The 20,201-nt window shown below is 37.4% G+C and overlaps 1 protein-coding gene across 9 annotated transcripts in view; it reads right to left on the bottom strand.

Moving 5' to 3' along the window:
- Window positions 1-20,201, bottom strand: part of SLTM (SAFB like transcription modulator) — a 43,119-nt gene that overhangs the window by 2,076 nt on the left and 20,842 nt on the right. For 4 of the 9 annotated variants that reach the window (XM_054513513.2, XM_064570383.1, XM_064570384.1 and 1 more), the window contains 15 exons: window positions 17,094-17,121; window positions 15,286-15,754; window positions 14,608-14,657; window positions 12,310-12,428; window positions 9,848-9,997; window positions 9,495-9,598; window positions 9,237-9,403; window positions 8,659-8,744; window positions 8,273-8,436; window positions 5,622-5,802; window positions 4,753-4,877; window positions 3,759-3,929; window positions 2,569-2,883; window positions 2,314-2,458; window positions 906-1,066 (listed from right to left, as the gene is read on the bottom strand). In XM_054513513.2, coding sequence (XP_054369488.1) covers window positions 906-1,066; window positions 2,314-2,458; window positions 2,569-2,883; window positions 3,759-3,929; window positions 4,753-4,877; window positions 5,622-5,802; window positions 8,273-8,436; window positions 8,659-8,744; window positions 9,237-9,403; window positions 9,495-9,598; window positions 9,848-9,997; window positions 12,310-12,428; window positions 14,608-14,657; window positions 15,286-15,754; window positions 17,094-17,121 — 2,435 coding nt within the window. The remainder of the gene's footprint in view (window positions 1-905; window positions 1,067-2,313; window positions 2,459-2,568; window positions 2,884-3,758; window positions 3,930-4,752; window positions 4,878-5,621; window positions 5,803-8,272; window positions 8,437-8,658; window positions 8,745-9,236; window positions 9,404-9,494; window positions 9,599-9,847; window positions 9,998-12,309; window positions 12,429-14,607; window positions 14,658-15,285; window positions 15,755-17,093; window positions 17,122-20,201) is intronic. The other 5 variants (XM_054513514.2, XM_064570385.1, XM_045899971.3 and 2 more) reach the window with 2 other exon arrangements.

Genomic DNA, 20,201 nt, shown 5'->3' with positions numbered 1-20,201 from the left:
GCAGTATCTGAAGTTCAACCATATGAAGGAGCCAGCAAAGGAAATCAAAAGAGCAGAAAGAAAAGTCTGATGCATTAGAAAATAGAGGAGTATCTCCCCGAAAAAGAAAAGCCACAGTGAGCAATAGTGCTTAACCACCAAGGACACTGAGAGCTCAGAAAATAAAGGAATATAAATATATCTAGAAAAAAGGCATTGGTAACCTTTGAAACCAAAGGTGGAATGAGTGCCAAGGCCGTGCGGACACAGATATAATAAACACTCACTCACTCCAGTCTGACGGTGGAACTGACCAGCACAGCAGTCAGCTGGATCAGCGAGCCCGCCCCGCTTCTAAGACAGGGGAATGGGAAAGACAGAAGGGCATGGAAGAGAAGGGGAGACCAGACTCGCCAGCTGAGGGGCCACGATGGATGCTGGTGCACAAGAGAAAGCTCACCTCTGAGGATATGAACAGGCTCTGGGATAGTTAAATGTGCAAGTTTTGCTAGAGCTATTGGAAAAGGGAGGGAGCAGAACGTACTTTCAGTCTCCTCTTCCTTTCTAGGACTCCTTTCTAGGACTTTTAGGAGTGACAGGTAGTGAACAAGATGACGGTTCAGACGTGAAGTTAGTGCTCTTTATCTACTGGATTATGACACACACACACACATACCTGTATCTCAACCCATGGGGCAGAATGCCAATCAGTGAACTTACAATGAGGAATATAAACTAACAAATTAACATCCGCTGCCCTGCATATAATCTCCGGGAGATCCGGAGTTAACATGGGGAAATGTGTAGGCTAAGCTAGGACTGTGACCGCTAGTTGCCATTCAATCTCTCAGAAACTATCCTGCCCTTTAAGGAAAGGATAAAGGTTTGGATGAATGCCGGCAGAAAAGTCTTAACCGGGTACTTACCTCGCGTGTTGGGTTATCATGCCTGCTGCTGTCCGGCCTTCACCCATCCGCCTTGCATCATGATAGCCGGGCCCTTGAGAAGGTGGACCATGCCACTCTTTCCTTGGTCCACTTGTGTCCCGTCCGTGGCGTTCAACCACATGTCGTTCCTCAGGGTAGTGCTAAAGAATCACATATTAAAAGAAAAGTCACAACACCCGCAGCCTCATGCCGACTCACTTATGCTGGTGTGCTCTTAAGTGTCCGAAACAAATCAATAAGGTGTTTGAGAAGAAAAGGGGGTGAATAATACCAGAGCACATGCAAAGAGTTTCCAGCTATTTTGTACTGAGAAGCTGCTCAGGCTTCAGGGCAGGGTATGGGGGCAATGTAATTTCTATTTCCGTAGCTTTCAGCATGCACGTACTTTTTGACCCTCGAGTATTTCTAGATCCATATATGATGCCTGGATGGATAGATGTGTAAGAAGGCACAGTGAGGGGTCAAAACAGTACAACGAAGCAGGGTAGGGTGTAGGATCAACGTGCAAACAGCATACAGACACGGCGGTTGTCGTCCTATTTCACACAGTACTCATTATTGCTACGATTCTTACAAGGTCTTACATACATGACTATGAAAAACAGAGTGAATGAACCTAAGGAAACAAAGGCCATAGAACTAAAGATCCAAGGAAAGCAGTCAGAAGTGATGACACTTAAGTCTACAGAAAATAAAGCTGAAGGTACTGTACAGAGATATAATATTGGCAAAACAATTTATATTAGGAAAAACAGCATTTTCAATGGAGGAACAGGATCTCCTCCTCGGGATACCTTTTCTAAGTGGATATTGGAATGCAGGGGCCAGTCTATGAGTTTTTACTTTGACTAAGGCAGAATATGTGGATTACAGACCCCGTCTTAAAAGTTCTGCTCATGGGGGGCGCCTGGCTGGCTCAGTCGTGGAGGGTCTGCCTTCAGCTCAGGTAAATAAAATCTTAAAAAAAAAAAAAAAGAATTTCAGGGCTAGCATCCTACTTCTTTGGACTATTAATGTTTTTGTTTTTGTCTTAAGATTTATTTATTTGTTTGACAGAGAGAGACACAGCGAGAGAGGGAACACAAGCAGGGGGAGTGGGAGAGGGAGAAGCAGGCTTCCCGCCGAGCAGGGAGCCCGATGAGGGACTCAATCCCAGGACCCCGGGATCATGACCTGAGCTGAAAGCAGATGCTTAACGACTGAGCCACCCAGGCGCCCCTAGACTATTAATGCTCAATTGTTGACAGTAAAATATGAAAAACATCAAGATCTTTTATAAGAACCTCGTCTCCCAATCGTTCCACTCTAACTAACCGAGGCCACATCAAAATGGTAAATCCTCGGAATTTATTCCTGAAGAGGTGACAATACATCCTCAAGCATTTACCTGTGTTCCACTTCCTCGGTCCGTGATCACACCTCTGTCTCCCTCTCTGTTCCCGTAGCCCGAAGCATTACTGCGACTGCCAGGCGGAGCCCCTCTCACGCTGTGTCCTGATACTTCCCTCCCAGATCGTTCCGGCCTTTCAACTCTGTTAAACAAAACCCAAAGACATCGACAATCAAAACTTTATGACACCTTTTTGTCCTTAAACCCAAATGCGTTCTATGCCGTCTGGGCCCTGGCAACTACTCAAGATACCTTGTTTCCCGTTTGTCAGAGGACATGCTGCTGTCACTTTTCCAGGTGGCTGGTCTGGATGGATTGGGCCCCGCTTCTCGAGGATGTCTAGGGTGAGTGATATCAGGCCTGTCATGGATGATCACGGTTCTCCTCTCGTCTCGTTCTCCCCGGACTTCTCGCCTGTCCGTTTCTCTAAGTTCATTTCTTGGTGGTGGAGGTTCATTTCTTCTGGAATCACTGAAATTTTTGGGATACCTTTCAAAACCCGGATCTTCTCTTCGTGCAGCAGGACGTGTTTTTTTCCCTTCACTTTGACCAACAAAGCGTTCTCGCCTATTGATTATTGAGAACAAAGAACAGAAGTCCTGAGATGTACTTACTTGGCCTTATTCTTAATTGTACTTGCATAACTTACAAAAATCACAGCTTCTTTAAAAATTAACTGAAGGCAAAGCCACCAAAAAAGCCACAACTTTGATTATAATAACTTATATTCTAAATGTCTGGCATGAAGATTGTTGTTTAGCATCTGGGAGGAATTAACATCAAACACTCAAGTGACTACCGACCTGAAGGATATTCTAGTGTTCTAAACAGTTGAGGCACATCCAAAGCTAACAGTATTCCCACCTAGTTTTAAACAAGGTTAAGAAGATAAAGCCAATCTACTTAACCTTGTTACGGTGGCCTATTAAACTAAATTTTTTTCCAAAGTCTATTTACTTAAGCAATCTCTACACCTGACTTGGGGCTCAAACTCATGACCCCAAAATTAAGAGTCTCATGCTCTACCGAATGAGCCAGCCAGGTGCCCCAAACTAATTTTGAATACTGAACCACATTTACATTAATAAAAACAAAAACCAAACATAGGATTTGTTCTGAACAGTCAGATCTGAGCTGTAATACTTAAGATTTTAATAGCGAACCAAAGTTATCATTAGCAAGGCTCATGTACCAAATACAACTTTTTTTTTCTTTTTTTTTTTTAAGATTTTATTTATCTGAGAGAGAGCGAGCAAGAGAGAGCATGAGCTGGGGGAGAGGCAGATGGAGAGGGAGAAACAGACTCCCGGCTGAGAAGGGAGCCTAATGTGGGGCTCGATCCCAAGACCCTGGGATCAGGACCTGAGCTGAAGGCAGATGCTTAGCCTACTGAGCCACCCAGGTACCCACCAAATGCAACAACTTTCAAGGTATCTATCTACCTTTCAAAAGACGAAGACTGTACTGTTGAACTCTCAGGAAACCTGCCCCTCTCTCGGTGATCAAAGTCATTAAATCTGTTTTGCTGGCGAGAATAGTCAGATCCATGGCTGAATCGTGCATCTGTATCTAGAGACAACTTTTTATTCTCGCTCCAGTAAGGATCATCTCGCCTTGAAGAGAAATATTTGCTCATTTATATAAATTAGTTTTATAATACTCCAACAACACTTACTTGGAGTCATACATACCACATGCTAGGAACTGTGGATACAGAGGGCTAATAAACTCAAGACATCAAACATTCTGTTACAAGAACAAGCTAGCAAAGAATTAATTATCAGATTGCATAAAGTCATATAGTGTTAGAGGAATTTCACAGGAGAGGAAATAGTTGAAAAATGGTCTGTTTTAAAATTCGTAAATGGAAAAGACAGCTACCATTTTATAATAAAATTCTAACCAACAGTCCACAACCTTTTCAGTCACACTAACTTCGGAAAGGTTAGACAGGTAAGTCCCAAGCACAATTCACTCATTCCATGTATTTCTCAACACAATCAACTAAATCTCACAGAACTTATATTAAGAAAATTAAATGACTGCATTTGGGTATCTGTTAAGCAGCATGAACACAAACACACAATGCCCTCTTTCCAAGTCTGTCACTTCCAAGTTTATCTGCACTACCCTGTCAGATTTTTCAAAATGGGTCTGAGTTTGAGAACCATCATGGAAGCCTACTATGGTGATGTATTTCCAGTCATAATGGAAAAACATTTGGCAACAGGAAGGGAAAGGGAAAAAAAGAGCAGATTCTGCCTACTTGACGATGCACTGGATCCACTCCAGTCCTGCAATCATTCCCATCCCTACTGGATCATGACCTTTGATTCCAGTGATGGTTGCCTGTACTTGCTAATCCTCCAATCAGTCTTAGTTTGAAAGGCATAAGATAGCAAGTGTTAACTGTTAAAGAAGAAAGCAGGCAACTACCTATGATCTACATCACGTGGGCGTTTCAAAGAATTCCTTTTCTCTTGTTCGTAACGAAGCTGCTGCTGTTGCCTTCTCAGCTCCTCTCGTTCTCGAGCAATACGTTCGGCTTCCTTACGGCGTTCCTTCAGACAACACAGAAGGAAGAACCAACCAATGCAAAATGAAAACACAAGGTAAGTACATGCGCAACCTTGTTTCATCCTGTCATTAAGAAACCACCATAGGCAAGCACCGGGTAAAACACATACCTGGGACAAATATATAAACAAAACTGACTTCAGAAATCAGTAAGCTAGGCTATGGCTATTGTTCTGCAACATTAAAAATAACAGAGATTGGGTGGTGGAAGTTGGCAGGTAATTGGGAAGGTCAGATTTAGTTTCATCATTTGACTGAAACAAAAGCACCTAAAGGGAATTAGATATAAAGTTCTTAATATGTCTGGAAACTAAAGTGCTTAAAACCCTGGATGCAGTTCTGCAAAGAGAGGCATTATTTCCTTCCAGCCTTGGGAAATCATTCCCACTCTACTATGTAAGGAAATAAGTTATTATTTGCTGAGACTGGGATAGTGACAGAGCCTGGATTACAACTACTCTGGACTCATAGTCCTATGCTCAGACTGTTAGGCTGCCATGATATTGCAGAGCTTGAGTTATTACCAATTGGCTAGAACAAAGTCACTACTAAATGTATTTTGAACTAGCACCTAAGTGATTGTTATCTTTCAGGGACACCTTAATAAATGCTCATTAGCTGAACTCATTCTACAGAAGCTTTACAACAAGTAAAGCAAATTTTAGGGCAAAAATCACAGGGTTTGAAAAAGGTCAGTTATTTAAGATGAAAAGATTTTCTGACTGCACCTGTTCAATACGAATGCGTTCCCTTTCCAAGCGTTCGCGTTCCATTCTCTCTCTCTCTAGTTTTTGCCTTTCAATTTCTAGGCGCTCTCTCTCTCTCTGTAAGCGTTCCCGTTCTTCCCGTTCACGAATTATTCTAATGCGTTCTCGCTCTCGACGCTCTCTTTCTGCAATCTCTCTTCGTCTAACAAAAATCAGTATTTAGAAATACTTAAATTATGCTAGCACTGTGTGAAAGAGAATAGCTTTTGAGTTTGAATTTTTCCTTGAGGTTGGCAATTTTAAACTTCAACTCAACCTAAGTAGTTTTAATGTAATTGGAAAGAGAACTCAAAATAAAACTTTAAACAGATTCCAATGCTGTCACTTATTTATTAAGACTGTCAACTGAGGAGCTGAATTTTATAAAGTAGTTGCCTCTTAGAGGATTCCTGTTTAAATAAAAATCCCATAATAATAGCCCATTAGTGAATCGACATTTTAAAAAGGAGATATTCTACATATATGAATTTCCAAAACTACAACTTCTACTGTTTTTGAGAGGAAAATTTCCAGTATCTAGTATATGGTCTACCTTCTTAAGCAAGGTATACCTTATTTTGATGACTTGGGGTCATACCCATCAACATGAATTATAGCAAATGCTACATAAAATAAAATGTGGCCTTACTTTAAGGGCCTTTTTGGTGTTCACCGGCCCATGCTTCTTTGAGTCAGGACACAGTTCAAATGTTTGCTGAACTGAATGAAGTTACTGTATTGGGACTTTTAATCACGTTTTTGTCATCCCCTCACTCTAAGGCCCTTCGTGTACTCTATCACCATGTCTTCTTCTAGCAGCCCAGTGGTTCTCAGTGGCTCAGTGCTGCTCACATGGAAATCTGAGGGCCATATTAAATTATCGCAATGACCATGGGGGCTCTTAGCAGCATTTAGTTGAGTGGGGACTACGGATTCTAAATATCTTATGATGCATGGAATAATCAGGATAGTTCTGCACAACAAAAAACTGTCCAACACTTACACCTTTCAAATGCCATAATGGACATTCATGTCATTAAAACAAAACAAAATCACCTTAAAAAAAATTGGAGCCTAGAATTTGACTCATTTTTAATAAATGCTAGGTCAGTTTGTTTGCTTTGGCATGGTTTTATATACACTAAAATTTCTAGAAATGCAACTCCATGTAAATTAGAGGAAAAATGATACTTTCTTAAGACCTTCACCAAGAGCTGTTCACCATTTCAGAAATCATGTAGTAATGTCAACACCACTCCTGGTATTTGACTTACCAAAATGACACACCAATATCAGTCTGCATTTGTAGCTGTCACATTTTCATTGAGTCTAAAGAGGGTTGTAAACATCTGACTACTTCATTAGGTCTTCTAGAGAGTCGTGCCTAAACATTCATATCTGGAATATATGCTTCATTATAATTTACTTTTATTTCTTCTTTATATTAGAGTTAAGGCATTATATTGGTTTTTTGGAAATTATTTATATAGGCATATTATGCATTTGTAGGCCTATTATGCATCAATTACATTTCAGCAGAGTAAAGAGGATGCTGTGACTATATATATATACACACACACATATATATATACACACACACTTTATATATATATATATATATATATATATATATATAAAGGGGTGCTGGTCTGATAGACCTGAGAATCACTGCTCTAGGAGCTCCCACTCTCTCATCCTGATTTATCATCTACATAGGAATCTCAGTATATTGGGACTTCATCAAAAAGAGAAAAAAAAATGGGTTCTGAGTAATGCAAGGATTATTTCCTTCTAATAAAGTATGTGGCAATCACAGTACTATTTAAGTTGTCAAATGTGTCTGGTTGTTCCTAACACTCCTGTGAATGAATAGATGAAATCCCATGATAAAAGACCTCTCAATGAGATAGGTTAATATTTGGAAATTTGTATTACAAAACACTTTCACAAGAATATTGTAAGTGGCATCAAAAAACTGACATAGGAAAGCAATGGTGGCATTCATGGCGAACTGTTGAGACACTGCCACTAAAAATAGAAATGTTTTGTTTTGTTCTCAGTTTGTTTTAAAGAGAATGCTTGCTTCGAGATAGAGCTTGAACACAGTAAGGTTCACAAGGCGAATCTTCCTTCACTTGGGCTCTAATCCAAAGTACAATCAATTTTTCCTAAAATGTCAACATGCTACTTGAACACTGTAGCTTACACTGATACTATCTTATCTCAACATCATTTTTCCCTTTAAAGTCATGTTTTTCATGGCGGCAGCTTTGGAGTAGAGGAAAGAGCATTGGACTTGGAGTCAGAAGACTTGGGTCTGAGTCCCGACTCTGCCACTCATTAGCCATGTGGCATTGGAAGAGTCATTTAGCCTCTCTGGGCCTCCATTTTTTCAATTATATAATGGGCTCACCTAATCTTACAGAACAGTTGAGACAGAGATAACAGATGGAAATGTACTTTGTAAATTATAAAATGCTATGCAAACTTAAGAAATCATTAGGTTTTACTGCACTTGTTAAAAGTGGCCAATAGCTTTCTGTGGGAATACAATTTCCAGAAACCTGGTTTGTAACTAGCGTTAAAGATGTACCTATAGTTAAAGACAGGTATAAAACAGACTCTCTTCCTACCTTCGAAGTTCCATTGCTCGTCGCAATCTTTCAAAGCGAACTAAATGCTCTCTTAGTCTTTGTTCCTTCATCTTTTCAAAAGGCAAGATGTCTTTCCTTCTATAGTCTTTGTCCCTTTTTTTATCTAGGCTAGCCCTCTCCTTTTCCTTGCTTCTCCCATGAATCTACAGAAAAAAAAAAGGTTATAACAGGACTAGAAGTTAAAACAGTTCGGGGTTTTGGTTTTCAAGTTCAGCTGGTCATTTAAAAAGGTTAAATGAGTAATGACATTCTATTTTTCTTAGATTTTTAAGCACAGAAGTATGCAAAAAATGGTTATAGAGATACTAAATTATCTTATTTTAGAAACAGGGAGAATAGGATACAGCATCCGTCCCGAGACTTACTTTCTCATATCTTCCTCTTCTTGATGGCCTACAATGATCTCCTTTAGTTTGGTCTAGTATTACCATATGTCCTGGACTCTTGGAACCTAAGAGAAAAAAAAAGTAGATAAACAAACGCCTAAAAAACATTTCATTAAAAAAGACAATCATTATAATGTAAAAATGCTGAATTCTTAGATAGCCAGATATTCAGAAACCAGTGCATGAAATAAAAAAACCTACTTATTCTATGAGAACTTAGTTGCACGTAGTTTTTAAAAATAACTCAATCCACAAACATAAATACTTTCTGTGATACCAAAAGATCCCAACTCAGTTTACACAGCTACGAATCAATGGCCGTTTACAACCAGCCCAGGTCTTCCAGTAAAGGGGCTCAGCTGGAAGAACACCTTTGTTTCCCAAGAGTAGAAAAGACGACAACTAGTGCTACTGGACCTCCCTTTCTACCACAGTGACATCTAACAAAATTTAAATATTTATCCGGACTGTAATCTCAGGCTTTCCCTTCCACTGTAAAAATGAAGTTGTAGAAAGCATTAGAAAAGGGATCAAGAAGAAAGATACATATAGCATACTTATTCGCTTCTTTTCTTCACTTTTTTTAATCGAGTCTGAAGTTTGGCCACTTGATCCATTATCATTCTTCTCGTCTTTACCTTCTATTTTCTTAGTCTCCTTGCCTTCCTTTTTTTCACACTTCTCAGACGACCTTTTCTCTTCTTTTTTGACAGAGGCTTGTGTCCTGACCATACCACCCAAGAAAACAACAAAATGAGAACTACTTCATCAATTTCCCAAAAGTCTATGTGCTTATCAAAAAAATAAATCCTTACTTGCTACTTCTATCACTCATATTTTTTTTGTCTCCAGAACTTCTTGAACTACTCTTTTCATCATTTTCTTTCTTCAGTTCTTTCTTAGAAGGATCACCTTTAACCTGAAAGGTTTAGATAGGAAAACAAAACAAAAAAACAGTAAGTTACATTTATGATCATAACAACTACGTTGCTGGGACAAAATCTGGAAAACAGGAAGTAAAAAATCTGGAAAATCTGGAAGTAAAAAACTAAAAATAAATACTTAAAAATTATACCAAATTCTACTCCCTACTGGTATAACATCTTTAAATCGAGCATTACTGGCCCTCAAAGTAACCTCCTTCTTATATACAATTAGGCAAGCTTACTTTTTCCACAGAAATCAGCTGTCCATGCAGCTCAGTGCGATGAAGATGGGCAATACATCTGGACACCTCTGTGCTTGAAGACATGGTTACAATGCCATAGCACTTTGCCCCAGGACTTCGAGCATTTGTAACTACCTTTGCACTCAGAACCTATAACATAAGATAACACTTTACAAAGTTTTACAACTACATACATTTCTGAGTAAGTCAAACTTCACAAGTAAGACTATTCAAATAAAACGGTATGTTCAGGATACAGAAATTCATGATGAAGGATAAATTTAGGATATGTATTATTCTGTTTCATATTCTTGTGATCACTATCTACTTTGCTTGTAAGTACTTAGTAAATATGCAGGGGAACAATTTAAAGTGTCAAAAAGCAATTTAACCTACTTTTATTTATTTATTTATTTATTTATTTATTTATTTATTTATTTATTTATTTTTTAAGATTTAATTTATTTATTTGACAGAGAGAGACAAAGTGAGAGAAGGAACACCAGCAGGGGGAGTGAGAGAGGGAGAAGCAGGCCTCCCACTGAGCAGGTAACTCAATGTCGGGCTCGATCCCAGGACCCCGGGACCATGACCAGAGCCGAAGGCAGACGCCCAACAACTGAGCCACCCAGGTGCCCCTATTTTTTTCTTACTAATTTTTTCAAATATATAGCCAAAACACAGTCACATCAATGAAATAATGGCACAATTAATGAAAGCAAAGAAATAATATTCTCAATTAGATTTGGGCCAAACTTCCCCTACCATAAGTCCACCCTGACCCTCTTAGAGGGGGGAAAAAAAAAGGTAACTTTCTAGAAAGTTTCTAAATGAGTGTTAACAATTTTCTATAACGAGTAACTACAAGAAATTTCAAAAAATGAATAAAGAATCATCCACATATAAAAAAGCAGTCTTTAAAACAAACCCTACAAAAATACACTCTAAAGAGACACACTTTGTTTTGTGCTTTTAAAATTTATACCAATATCAAAGTGACAAATAACTTCAATTCTATAAAATCGTTAAGAGAGACAAGGGATGGGTGAGTAAGAGGAAAAGTGAGAGAACAGTCTAGTGCTGAACAAAGAGAAAGACAGACATAATGCCATGAAAAGGTAAACAGGGAATTAAGGAGGCTGTGTGGTGTGAATGGCTGGAAACTATCAGCTTTTATCTCAACTCTGGGAAAGGCAGACTTGCCCCAACAGCAACCTGATTTTTAAGCCCAACGTCTTGTTACAACGGTGTCCTTTATATAGTCTTAGTCCCAGGAAATGCCAGCATTAAAATATTGGTTTTGGATCTCTAACAATAAATTACCAAGGCTAATCATGTGACTACAATTCTCAGTATTCTGTATCTGACACCTACAAGAATCCTTAACACTCAGGCAACTCTCTATATTAGAAGGAAAAAAAAAGACTCCTGAAAACAACAGGACAGATTTTTGTAACATTCATTACTGGTTATTTACCAATACTAGTCATTAATAAATATTCCAAAGCCTACTGTGTGCACACAAAGTACAGCAGATAAAGCCTCTGGTATCAAAGAGCTTACACTGGTGTAGATTACATACGATGTATTAATGAAAACCAAAAATATACGGTAGAAAGTAGTGAGTGTCTTAAGGGATACAAATCGACTATAATTCAATTCAACAACTATTAACTGACTATTTAATTATTGACTATTCTTCTCTTCTATTAGGTCTTCCCCTTATATGCCAGGGAAACCTTTCCTGATGAACCAACTATAGCAAACCCTCCCCTTTTTCCTTTTTTTTTTTTTAAAGATTTTATTTATTTATTTGACAGAGAGAGATAGCGAGAGCAGGAACACAAGCAGGGGGAGTGGGAGAGGGAGAAGCAGGCTTCCCGCCGAGCAGGGAGCCCGATGTGGGACTCGATCCCAGGACCCTGGGATCATGACCTGAGCTGAAGGCAGACGCTTAACAACTGAGCCACCCAGGCGCCCCCCCTTTTTCCTTTCTTAGCAACTCTTTCCATCATAGCACATATCACAACTTCTGATTAAGTATATTTTTACCAGTTTTACATTTTTCTCCACTACTGTATGAGAATCTGTATGATGACAGGGACATCAGCTCCCACCCCACCCCCAAACTCTATGTCCCATCGTCTAATACTAGTCTACCTATATTTTCCAAATGACCAGATCAGCCTCAGATACTCTAGTTTCTAGAAAAATCATGACAAATGTGAAAAACAAAACACAGTCCTTGGCTGAAATGAGCTCAAAATACGAGCTTTTAATAAAAAGATCCCCAGGGCTCAGGGTGAGATTTTATGTTGAAACTCACCAATACCACAGAACTCAATAATTATGCCTATACCAGTCCTAAGAAAAACAAGAAATTGGAAGGTTTTATGTAATACCGTTTTGAATATAATCCCCATTTCAAATGGAGATACTAGAAAGACAGATAAAAATTGTACCTTTCCATATTTGCCAAAGAGGTTCTTCAAGTCAGCAGCTTTGGTATTAGAAGAAAGTCCACTAACCCAGATATTTTTAGTTGAGCTTCCACTGCTACCACTAGTACTACTTGTACTTCCTAGAATAGATTTAATATCAGACATTTTAGTGTCTTAATTGGAAATTTTATTTTTTAACAAAATTATTAGGTCCATATGATTTCAAAATTATAAAATCCTCTTTTAACTTAGTTAAATTATGATAGTACAACCTTGCTGTATCCAAATCCTATGAATCTGCTATTATTAAAATCAAACACAATAGACAATACAGCTAAGTAAGGAAACAAGTCTAAACATCTGTATACTTCCTACCGTGTGAGTTTAAAATCAAAATGGGTAAAACATCAACTACAGGTCTTGGACTTTCACTGTTAAGTTTAATCATTTATACTCTACCACTGCACAACCAGAAAGCAGTCATCAAAAAACGTACAGACTGCTTAATTACCCTCATCTGTTCTGGGCTTTAATCCTGAGAAATTGGGAGTGCAAGAGGGAACAGTCAAAGCAAGGGATAAACTATTTCCAAGAATTTAAACGTTTAATAACAAAGACTAACCAACAGCTCATCTTCATTCTCTGGTAGAGAAAGAATAAAAAAGAAATTATATGCAGCTAGTTAACTCTGGATTTAATAAAAGACAATCTTCTAAGACAAATTAATTACATATTCAAAATCAGAAACCTCAAAATCCTTTAGAATAGGTAAATATAATGTTATATGAATCATTTTTGCCCTAATTCCATCACAAATTATGGTTTCATACACAGAGATGCCATTTCTTAGAATACAGGCCTACTCAGTCACCCTCCAGGGTTTTTCCTCAAACGTGCTATTCTAAAAGGGGAGCCTTCATTCATTTGACTTCACTTGGAAAACAATTCTTACTCCACTTTAAGAAAAACAGTATGTAATAATTAAAAGTAACAATTTTTGTAACTTCAGGTGGAAAGAGTATGTGGAAAGAGTAGAAAGAGTAAAAATTTCAATGCTTTCGAATATTACATGCCACAAGTTTTAGTTGAAAAATTACTGTCAGTGTAGACTTATATGAGGAGACAACACCTACCCGACTCAAATATTTTAAATATTAACGGTTGCTGCATTTCTACTCTTAAAAAATACATTTATCAAAGGATCGATTTTATTTTATGAAATGCTAACAAGAAGCGCATGTATCTTTTTTATATTACCAGTAACATTTGGGCCCAGGTACTTCTTTTACAAAAAAAAAATTTTTAGCTAATAGAAAAAAGTTACCATTTAACCAAGACCACCAAGTTTCTAAATTTAGGGTTAACACTTAGTAAAGTTATTGTATTTTGTCCATTAACCAAAACTGTAAGACATCTAAGTATTGCAATTAATTGTCAATTAGTAAGTCAATCACTAAGATTTCCAGCTACAAAACGTACCAACAAAATAACACTAAATGCACCACAATACAGATTAACATTCCCTGAAGAGGCATTTTAGGACTCTGCAGTACCTGGTGTTATTTTTCCCTTAAAATGCTTTTTTTTAGAAAACAAGAAATGTTTTCAAGTAGATGGCATATGTACAACAGGAGACGACAGCACACAGCCATGAGATAACCAGACATCCCAACATCAAATATTGCATCTTTAAGCTTACAAGAATTTCAAATAAAACTAATTTCCAACACAAGACTCCCAGTAACCCAAAATAAGTCAAATTAAGAAGTAAGTCTTCAAGAATCAAACTCCTATATATTGGCTACGTTACTAGAAGTGTGCCCTGGTTTAAACAATGAAAGAAGTAAAACCAAATGTTAGAGACTGATTTTCTTTTAAATGCTAGACTCCACAAATAGAGGCAATTACTATTTACAGTACATTTCCTACTAGACAAGAACAGGGGAAAAGTTGTGCTGGTGCATAGGGTTGCAAATGACTATAATTAAAGATAAAATACTTCTAAAATTATAATGTAAGAAAAGGAAATATCCCTTGTATTAACACTCAATACAGTTGCGTAGAACACAATGGGAAAAACACATACTTTTAGCATACTCAAACCAGTTTACAAACTAAGTAATTAAAGCATAACGCTTCAATCACACCCAGAGTTTGTAGAAATCTGTTTAACTCAACAGTCTACACCGAGGCCCACCCAACATTTTTAGTATGTCAATTTTTAATGACTAAAGGTCAAAGGAAACCCCAGACGATTATTACTTTCTAACGAAATTACGCCATTTACCACTCAAACAAACAGGAAAAAAAATTCATTACCTTTGTCATCTTTGGATGATGTCTTGCTCTCCTTAGATTCCTTTGAAGAGCTAAAGAAGCAAATCACCAGAAGAAAATTGAAAACAAAAAAAAAAAAAAAAAAAAACAAAAATCGAACAGCTTGATATCGACCATATTTCACACTAGTACTATTCGTACAAATTAACAATTCCAAAGGCCTAGATTAGGTTATTTGAGCAAATGATTCCCTTAGGATTCTTGCACTGATTTTCCCCAAGATGCCTGAAGAGCTAGATTTTCTGACAATTCTATTCAGTGGATATATGGCCATCTTCTCCAGATTTGAGGACTGGGACTTGACTTCACTTTGTGTTCTTAGGACCGATAGTTGTTCATTAACCATCATCACAAGGATTTTTAAAAATAAAACACAAAAAAATTGTCAATTTGAAAAAAAAAACCAAAAAACAAAAAACAACCAAAAAAAAAAAAAACCAAATATATGCTGACAATGCGACAATGCAATCAGTAGGACACACTGCATATTACGAAGATCTTGAAATGTTTTTAAAAGTAACTTAGGACGGTCAAAAATATTATGGCAGGATCCTAAGTACTAATTACTGTACATGGTCTTGAAGCCACCCCCTTAATGCAGAGTGACCTTATTGAGTGCTGGAATTCAGTATCGTAAAGAACTGACATAGAAAAACAAACCTCTTTGCTTGACCAGAGGCCCCAGTAGACGAGGGCCCTTTCTTCAAAGTATCCTTTTCTTTGTCTCCAGATTCTGCTTTCTTAGAACCTTCTCTGGCTTCCTTCTCGACAGGCTCACCCTTCACGCAGTCTTCCTTCTTACCATCTTTATGGTTCGCATTCATCTCATAATCCTTGCTTTCCTTCTCCGGGCTCTGTGCAATGGCGTCCTGCCCATCTTTTGGCTTACTTGCTTCAGAATCTGTAATTTTCACATTTTTACCTGTTTCTAGGAGGTCATCACCATCAAAATCCAGAGTGATGGCATCTTCAGCCTGGATTGTGACCGAGATGTTGTCATCCTCAGCTTCTTTCACAGGTGCATTAGCTTCCATCTCTTCGTGAGCTGTGTGATCAGCCTCAGCTAGGTTCCCTTCTGAAGGAAGAGGTTTAGATACTTCTTGTGTACCATCACCAGAACCTGCTATATCTAAGAGGATTTAACAGGAATAAATATGGCAAAACAAGAAGTTTAAACAATTTCATATTCATAAGCTAGAATAGGACCTAGAAAATATAAAGCCAGTTATTAGCACTGATGGAAGGTTAGGGGAAAAAAAAACACAAGGGTATTAACTAACATTAACAATCCTTTACCCAGGATCACTTATTCTTCATGGAAAAAATGATCTCTACATACAAATACCAAACAACAAAAGTGAGGAAGTGGTTCCATCCTGAGAATACCAGCTCTTCGTTTGTGGTTATAAGTTAATGGCAAACGGAAGATTTTGTTTCCCTCGATGAGATAGTGACAGATGTGCAGATTTGTTATTCAATGTTCAAATTATCTTGGGTTTAACCCTTGTGACCTTCGGAACTCCCATGGTGACGTCTTGAAAGGTCACAGTCTGAGGATATCAATCAGTCTTCAAAGTTTTTCAGGGCCCCATCCTTTTCACTCTTCTGATTCAATTCTTGGGTAGTCCAGAATCGTATGGAAAACTGCTACAGAAGGCTCCAAAGATGTCCTGCTCCATAATGTTCAGGAAATTGGTTATTTCCAGTCTTCATCCTGTCCAGCCAGTCCCGAAATTGCCATTTTCGAAGATGTCTTGCATTTCCCCAAAATGGAAAGGCTTCGGGCATGTGAGATTTTCAGTCAGTAGCTTTACTTCGTCATCGCTTTTGGGCTTTTTATTCTGCCTTGCTTAGAACCCTGCTCCATGTCCTTTCTAGTCCAAAGGAGGATCCTTTGACTTCCATCCAAGAACTCTTCCATAACCTCGTACTGATCAATGCATTACTACTGATGTCCCTGTAATCGTATTGAATGAGACAGTTCTCCTAAACTATGAAAACTGTCTGAAGACTGTATGAAAGTTTCTCTATGCAGCAAACAAAAAGTCAGTCTCCCGGTCACCCATTTTTAGGACTGGTTGTACAATTAATTATCTGTTACACTCTAGGACCCCAATAAGCACGTATGAGTTACTGCAGTGCCAGTCTTAAAGGACATTATCGACTTACCGTATGCTAGAAGTTATTTTAAAACATAAAATTAAAATTGGGTTAAATAATATATGGCAATGTCCACTACAGTAACTGATATGTACCATTAAGTTAGAACATAGCTTCAATGTTAAAAAGAAAATTAAAACCAATTGAAAAATAAAATCAAGATGCTAACTTAATTCACTAAATTGATAAATTTGAAAATAAACTCATTTCAAAAATAAGATTTCAAATAAGGAATGTTTTATTTTCACATAATTTACTATTTTTCTAAATGTCAGCAATTTTTAAACTCTACTTGGCATCCAACATACCTTTCTCATTTTCTTCTTCCTCACCATCCTGAAATTCAAAGAATAATCAAATGTAAAATGAATTCACTTAAAACTAGATTTTAGTAATAGCACAAAAGCAGTGAGGTTAAACTGGTATATAATTTAATAATATTAATTAGGGACACCTATCACTAACAAATATAGGCTATTCCGATCAGAACCAGAGCCCATTTAGAGAAATGTGGCACATTATCTGGTGTATGTGGTCTCAGACAAAACAGGTAAATCTATCAGTAATTAGATCAACAATCAAATGGATTAGTTTCAGTATTCAAAACTAGTTTATAGAATCTGAATCCTACTCACATCAGAGTTGCCAAAAGACTGACCTCATCATCTTATGTGACTCAGTTCAAAAGCACTTTTAGGGCGTGCTATTCAAAACAGTATGAGAAAGTATACTGTGAAGACATACACTTTCAAGGGCTTAAATGCACATTAATAAAACAAACAAACAAAAACCCTTTCTAGGCATCTCAGAAGAGGAGTGACTACAAGAGTAGTTATTTTCAAATTATTCATCCCTTCTTTCTGTTGAAAAAGAATTCACAGTGGTCACATATACCCTAGTGGTCAGACACTTTAAAAATGGTATTTGCACTACAGGTAATCAAAATAGTAACTCACACTGTTTTAAAAATATGACTGATTTTATTTATTTATTTATTTATTTTTTAAAGATTTATTTGAGAGAGAGAGAATGAGACAGAGCACATGAGAGGGGGGAGGGTCAGAGGGAGAAGCAGATGCCCTGCTGAGCAGGGAGCCCGATGCGGGACTCGATCCAGGGACTCCAGGATCATGACCTGAGCCGAAGGCAGTCGCTTAACCAACTGAGCCACCCAGGCGCCCAAAATATGACTGATTTTAATTTTAATATGTGATCTCTTCGCTTAATCTAAAATTAAGCATGTGCTAGCCTGAAAACAGGAATACTGCAAAGGGATTTTCCCTTTTTCTCTACCCAGCAAATACTGCAAAAAAACCCCTGAAGGTAGTCAAAGTCACACCAAGAAAAAACCAACATTTTCCCCAAATTAAAGATCAGAATAAGCAAATATTCATTTAATCTCGGGAAAGGAAAAAAAAGTTAAGGGATGTTTTAATTTATAACTTTTAAAATAAAAGCTGAGTCGAAGTAGATCATTTTCAGTCAAGGTGGTATGAAGCTACCACACACAAAGCCTTAGAGTAGTGGGTCTCAGACTTTCAGTCTGTATCAGAATCCCCTGGAAGGCTTGTTAAAACAGTCTGCTGAGCACCAACCCAGAGTTTCTAATTCAGGTCTGGAGGCAGGACTTGAGAATCTGCATCTCTAACAAGTTTCCAGGTGATGCTGATGCTGTTGGTCCAAGGACTACATTTTAAGAACTACTGCCTTAGAGTGACAGCCTAGTAATGAAAGAAGATTTTAAAAATTGAACGGTAAACAAAAGTTTAAATGGTGTATTTATCTTATAACATAATTTTAGATTCCAAAAAAGCATGCATTCCTTAAAAATGTCAAATATTTTACCGTATGCTCAAAATTTCATCTGATAACCACCATTATTTCTAAGAAATCATTTTAAAGGATTTTTCGACTTTAAGCTAACATGTAAGTGCCCCCAAATTATGGAATGCCCAATTGCTTTACACACTAAACATGAAGGAAACTAAAAACACTGAAACAACTAAACCACAAGCTTAGGAAGTAAGAGTCCAAAAACAAGTAGATTACTGATTGATAGCAAAGTGAATCGTATTATCACATAAGTCCATTATATTATGCTCTAATAACCTCTTTATTGTCGTTCTGTTGAACCAGAATTTAGTTTTAGTCATTGTTTCTAATCTGCAACATCTGGAAAGGAAAGAAAAATGCTTTCACTTGGGTGGAGTGGCAGGCAATGGCAGCAAAGAAAGGATGAACTGTCGATTTATCTTTTTCTTCCAAATTCTTTTAGTCCAGTAATTTGTTGTGGGGGGATAAACAAACTGGAATATCTTAACTTTTACTCAGGAGAACAAATGAACTTAAAGAATGCAACCTGCCGTTTCTTTATCTACCAACAGCACACCACTTCCCAGTTATTCTCTTAGAGTTGCCATATTGACAGGTTCAAAAAAAAAAAAATGGCCAAATTATCTCCTGTTTTAAAAAGTAAAAAAATTTAAAAACTGTAATGTAAAAAACAAAATCCTTTCTGCTGTAATTCTACCAATTAGAAATGTTATTTCTTGCTGCTAAAATAACTGGTAAGGTTTGCCTTACTTTGCTGAAGAGCTTTTAGATATTTATCCTAATTACTCAACATGTCTTCTGAAAGGACTCATAACATTAGTTTCTCAAATTAGAGGTAACGCTAGCTTTACTACATATACTTAAATGCCCCTAGAAGAGTCTGACCTGGCTTTTAGAAAATAAAACCGACTAACAGTTGGGGGTGAAGCACAGAAACCACTAGGGTTAGTAGGAAAGACAAGCCACAGTTCAGTGCAGACTTTGCTGTGCAGTATGTGCAGTAAACAAAGCACTACTAAAGTCAAACCTTTGGCCCTACGTAAGCCTAAAAGTCCTCATAAAAAGGAAACAAAACAAGAAATACAAGAAAGACAATGGGAAATTTTTCCTGTCTAAATGATACAAATGATATGCACCTTATCTGAAAATAATTTTCCTCCACTGAAAACAGGTTTTTTTCAAATGAAAAATATACTAAATCAGTAACAACAATGTAAAGCATCCTCTTATATTAACTACTTTTTGAGTTTATCTCAAAAAAAATGTAATATTTCACATAAGAAAATGAAGCAAATGCTCCCTGTAAGGTAGGAATTCATGTTGTTTATCTTTGTAGCAGGATCTACAATCCTTAGTCAAATGCCAAAAGTCATATATGAAGCTTCTCTATTTTTATTTCATCCTAGGAGCAGCAATGATAAGAGACAAAGACAAGCGAAGGACTTATTTTTCAGTTAATAAAGTGCTTATTATATATACAGTAAGGATACACATACTCATATGTGTATATATATGTATATACACTAACACTCATTCTACCTTCCCCCTAGGTTAATCTCGTGAGATAATGTAACATACATGTG

Source organism: Mirounga angustirostris, unplaced genomic scaffold (genome assembly GCF_029215605.1).
Source record: "Mirounga angustirostris isolate CCGP_5_RB_7025 unplaced genomic scaffold, mMirAng1.0.hap1 SCAF_9, whole genome shotgun sequence".
In the NCBI taxonomy this organism is placed as follows: Eukaryota; Metazoa; Chordata; class Mammalia; order Carnivora; family Phocidae; genus Mirounga; species Mirounga angustirostris.
Note: the sequence above shows the minus strand (reverse complement) of the source record. Positions and strands in the feature narration are given on the sequence as shown.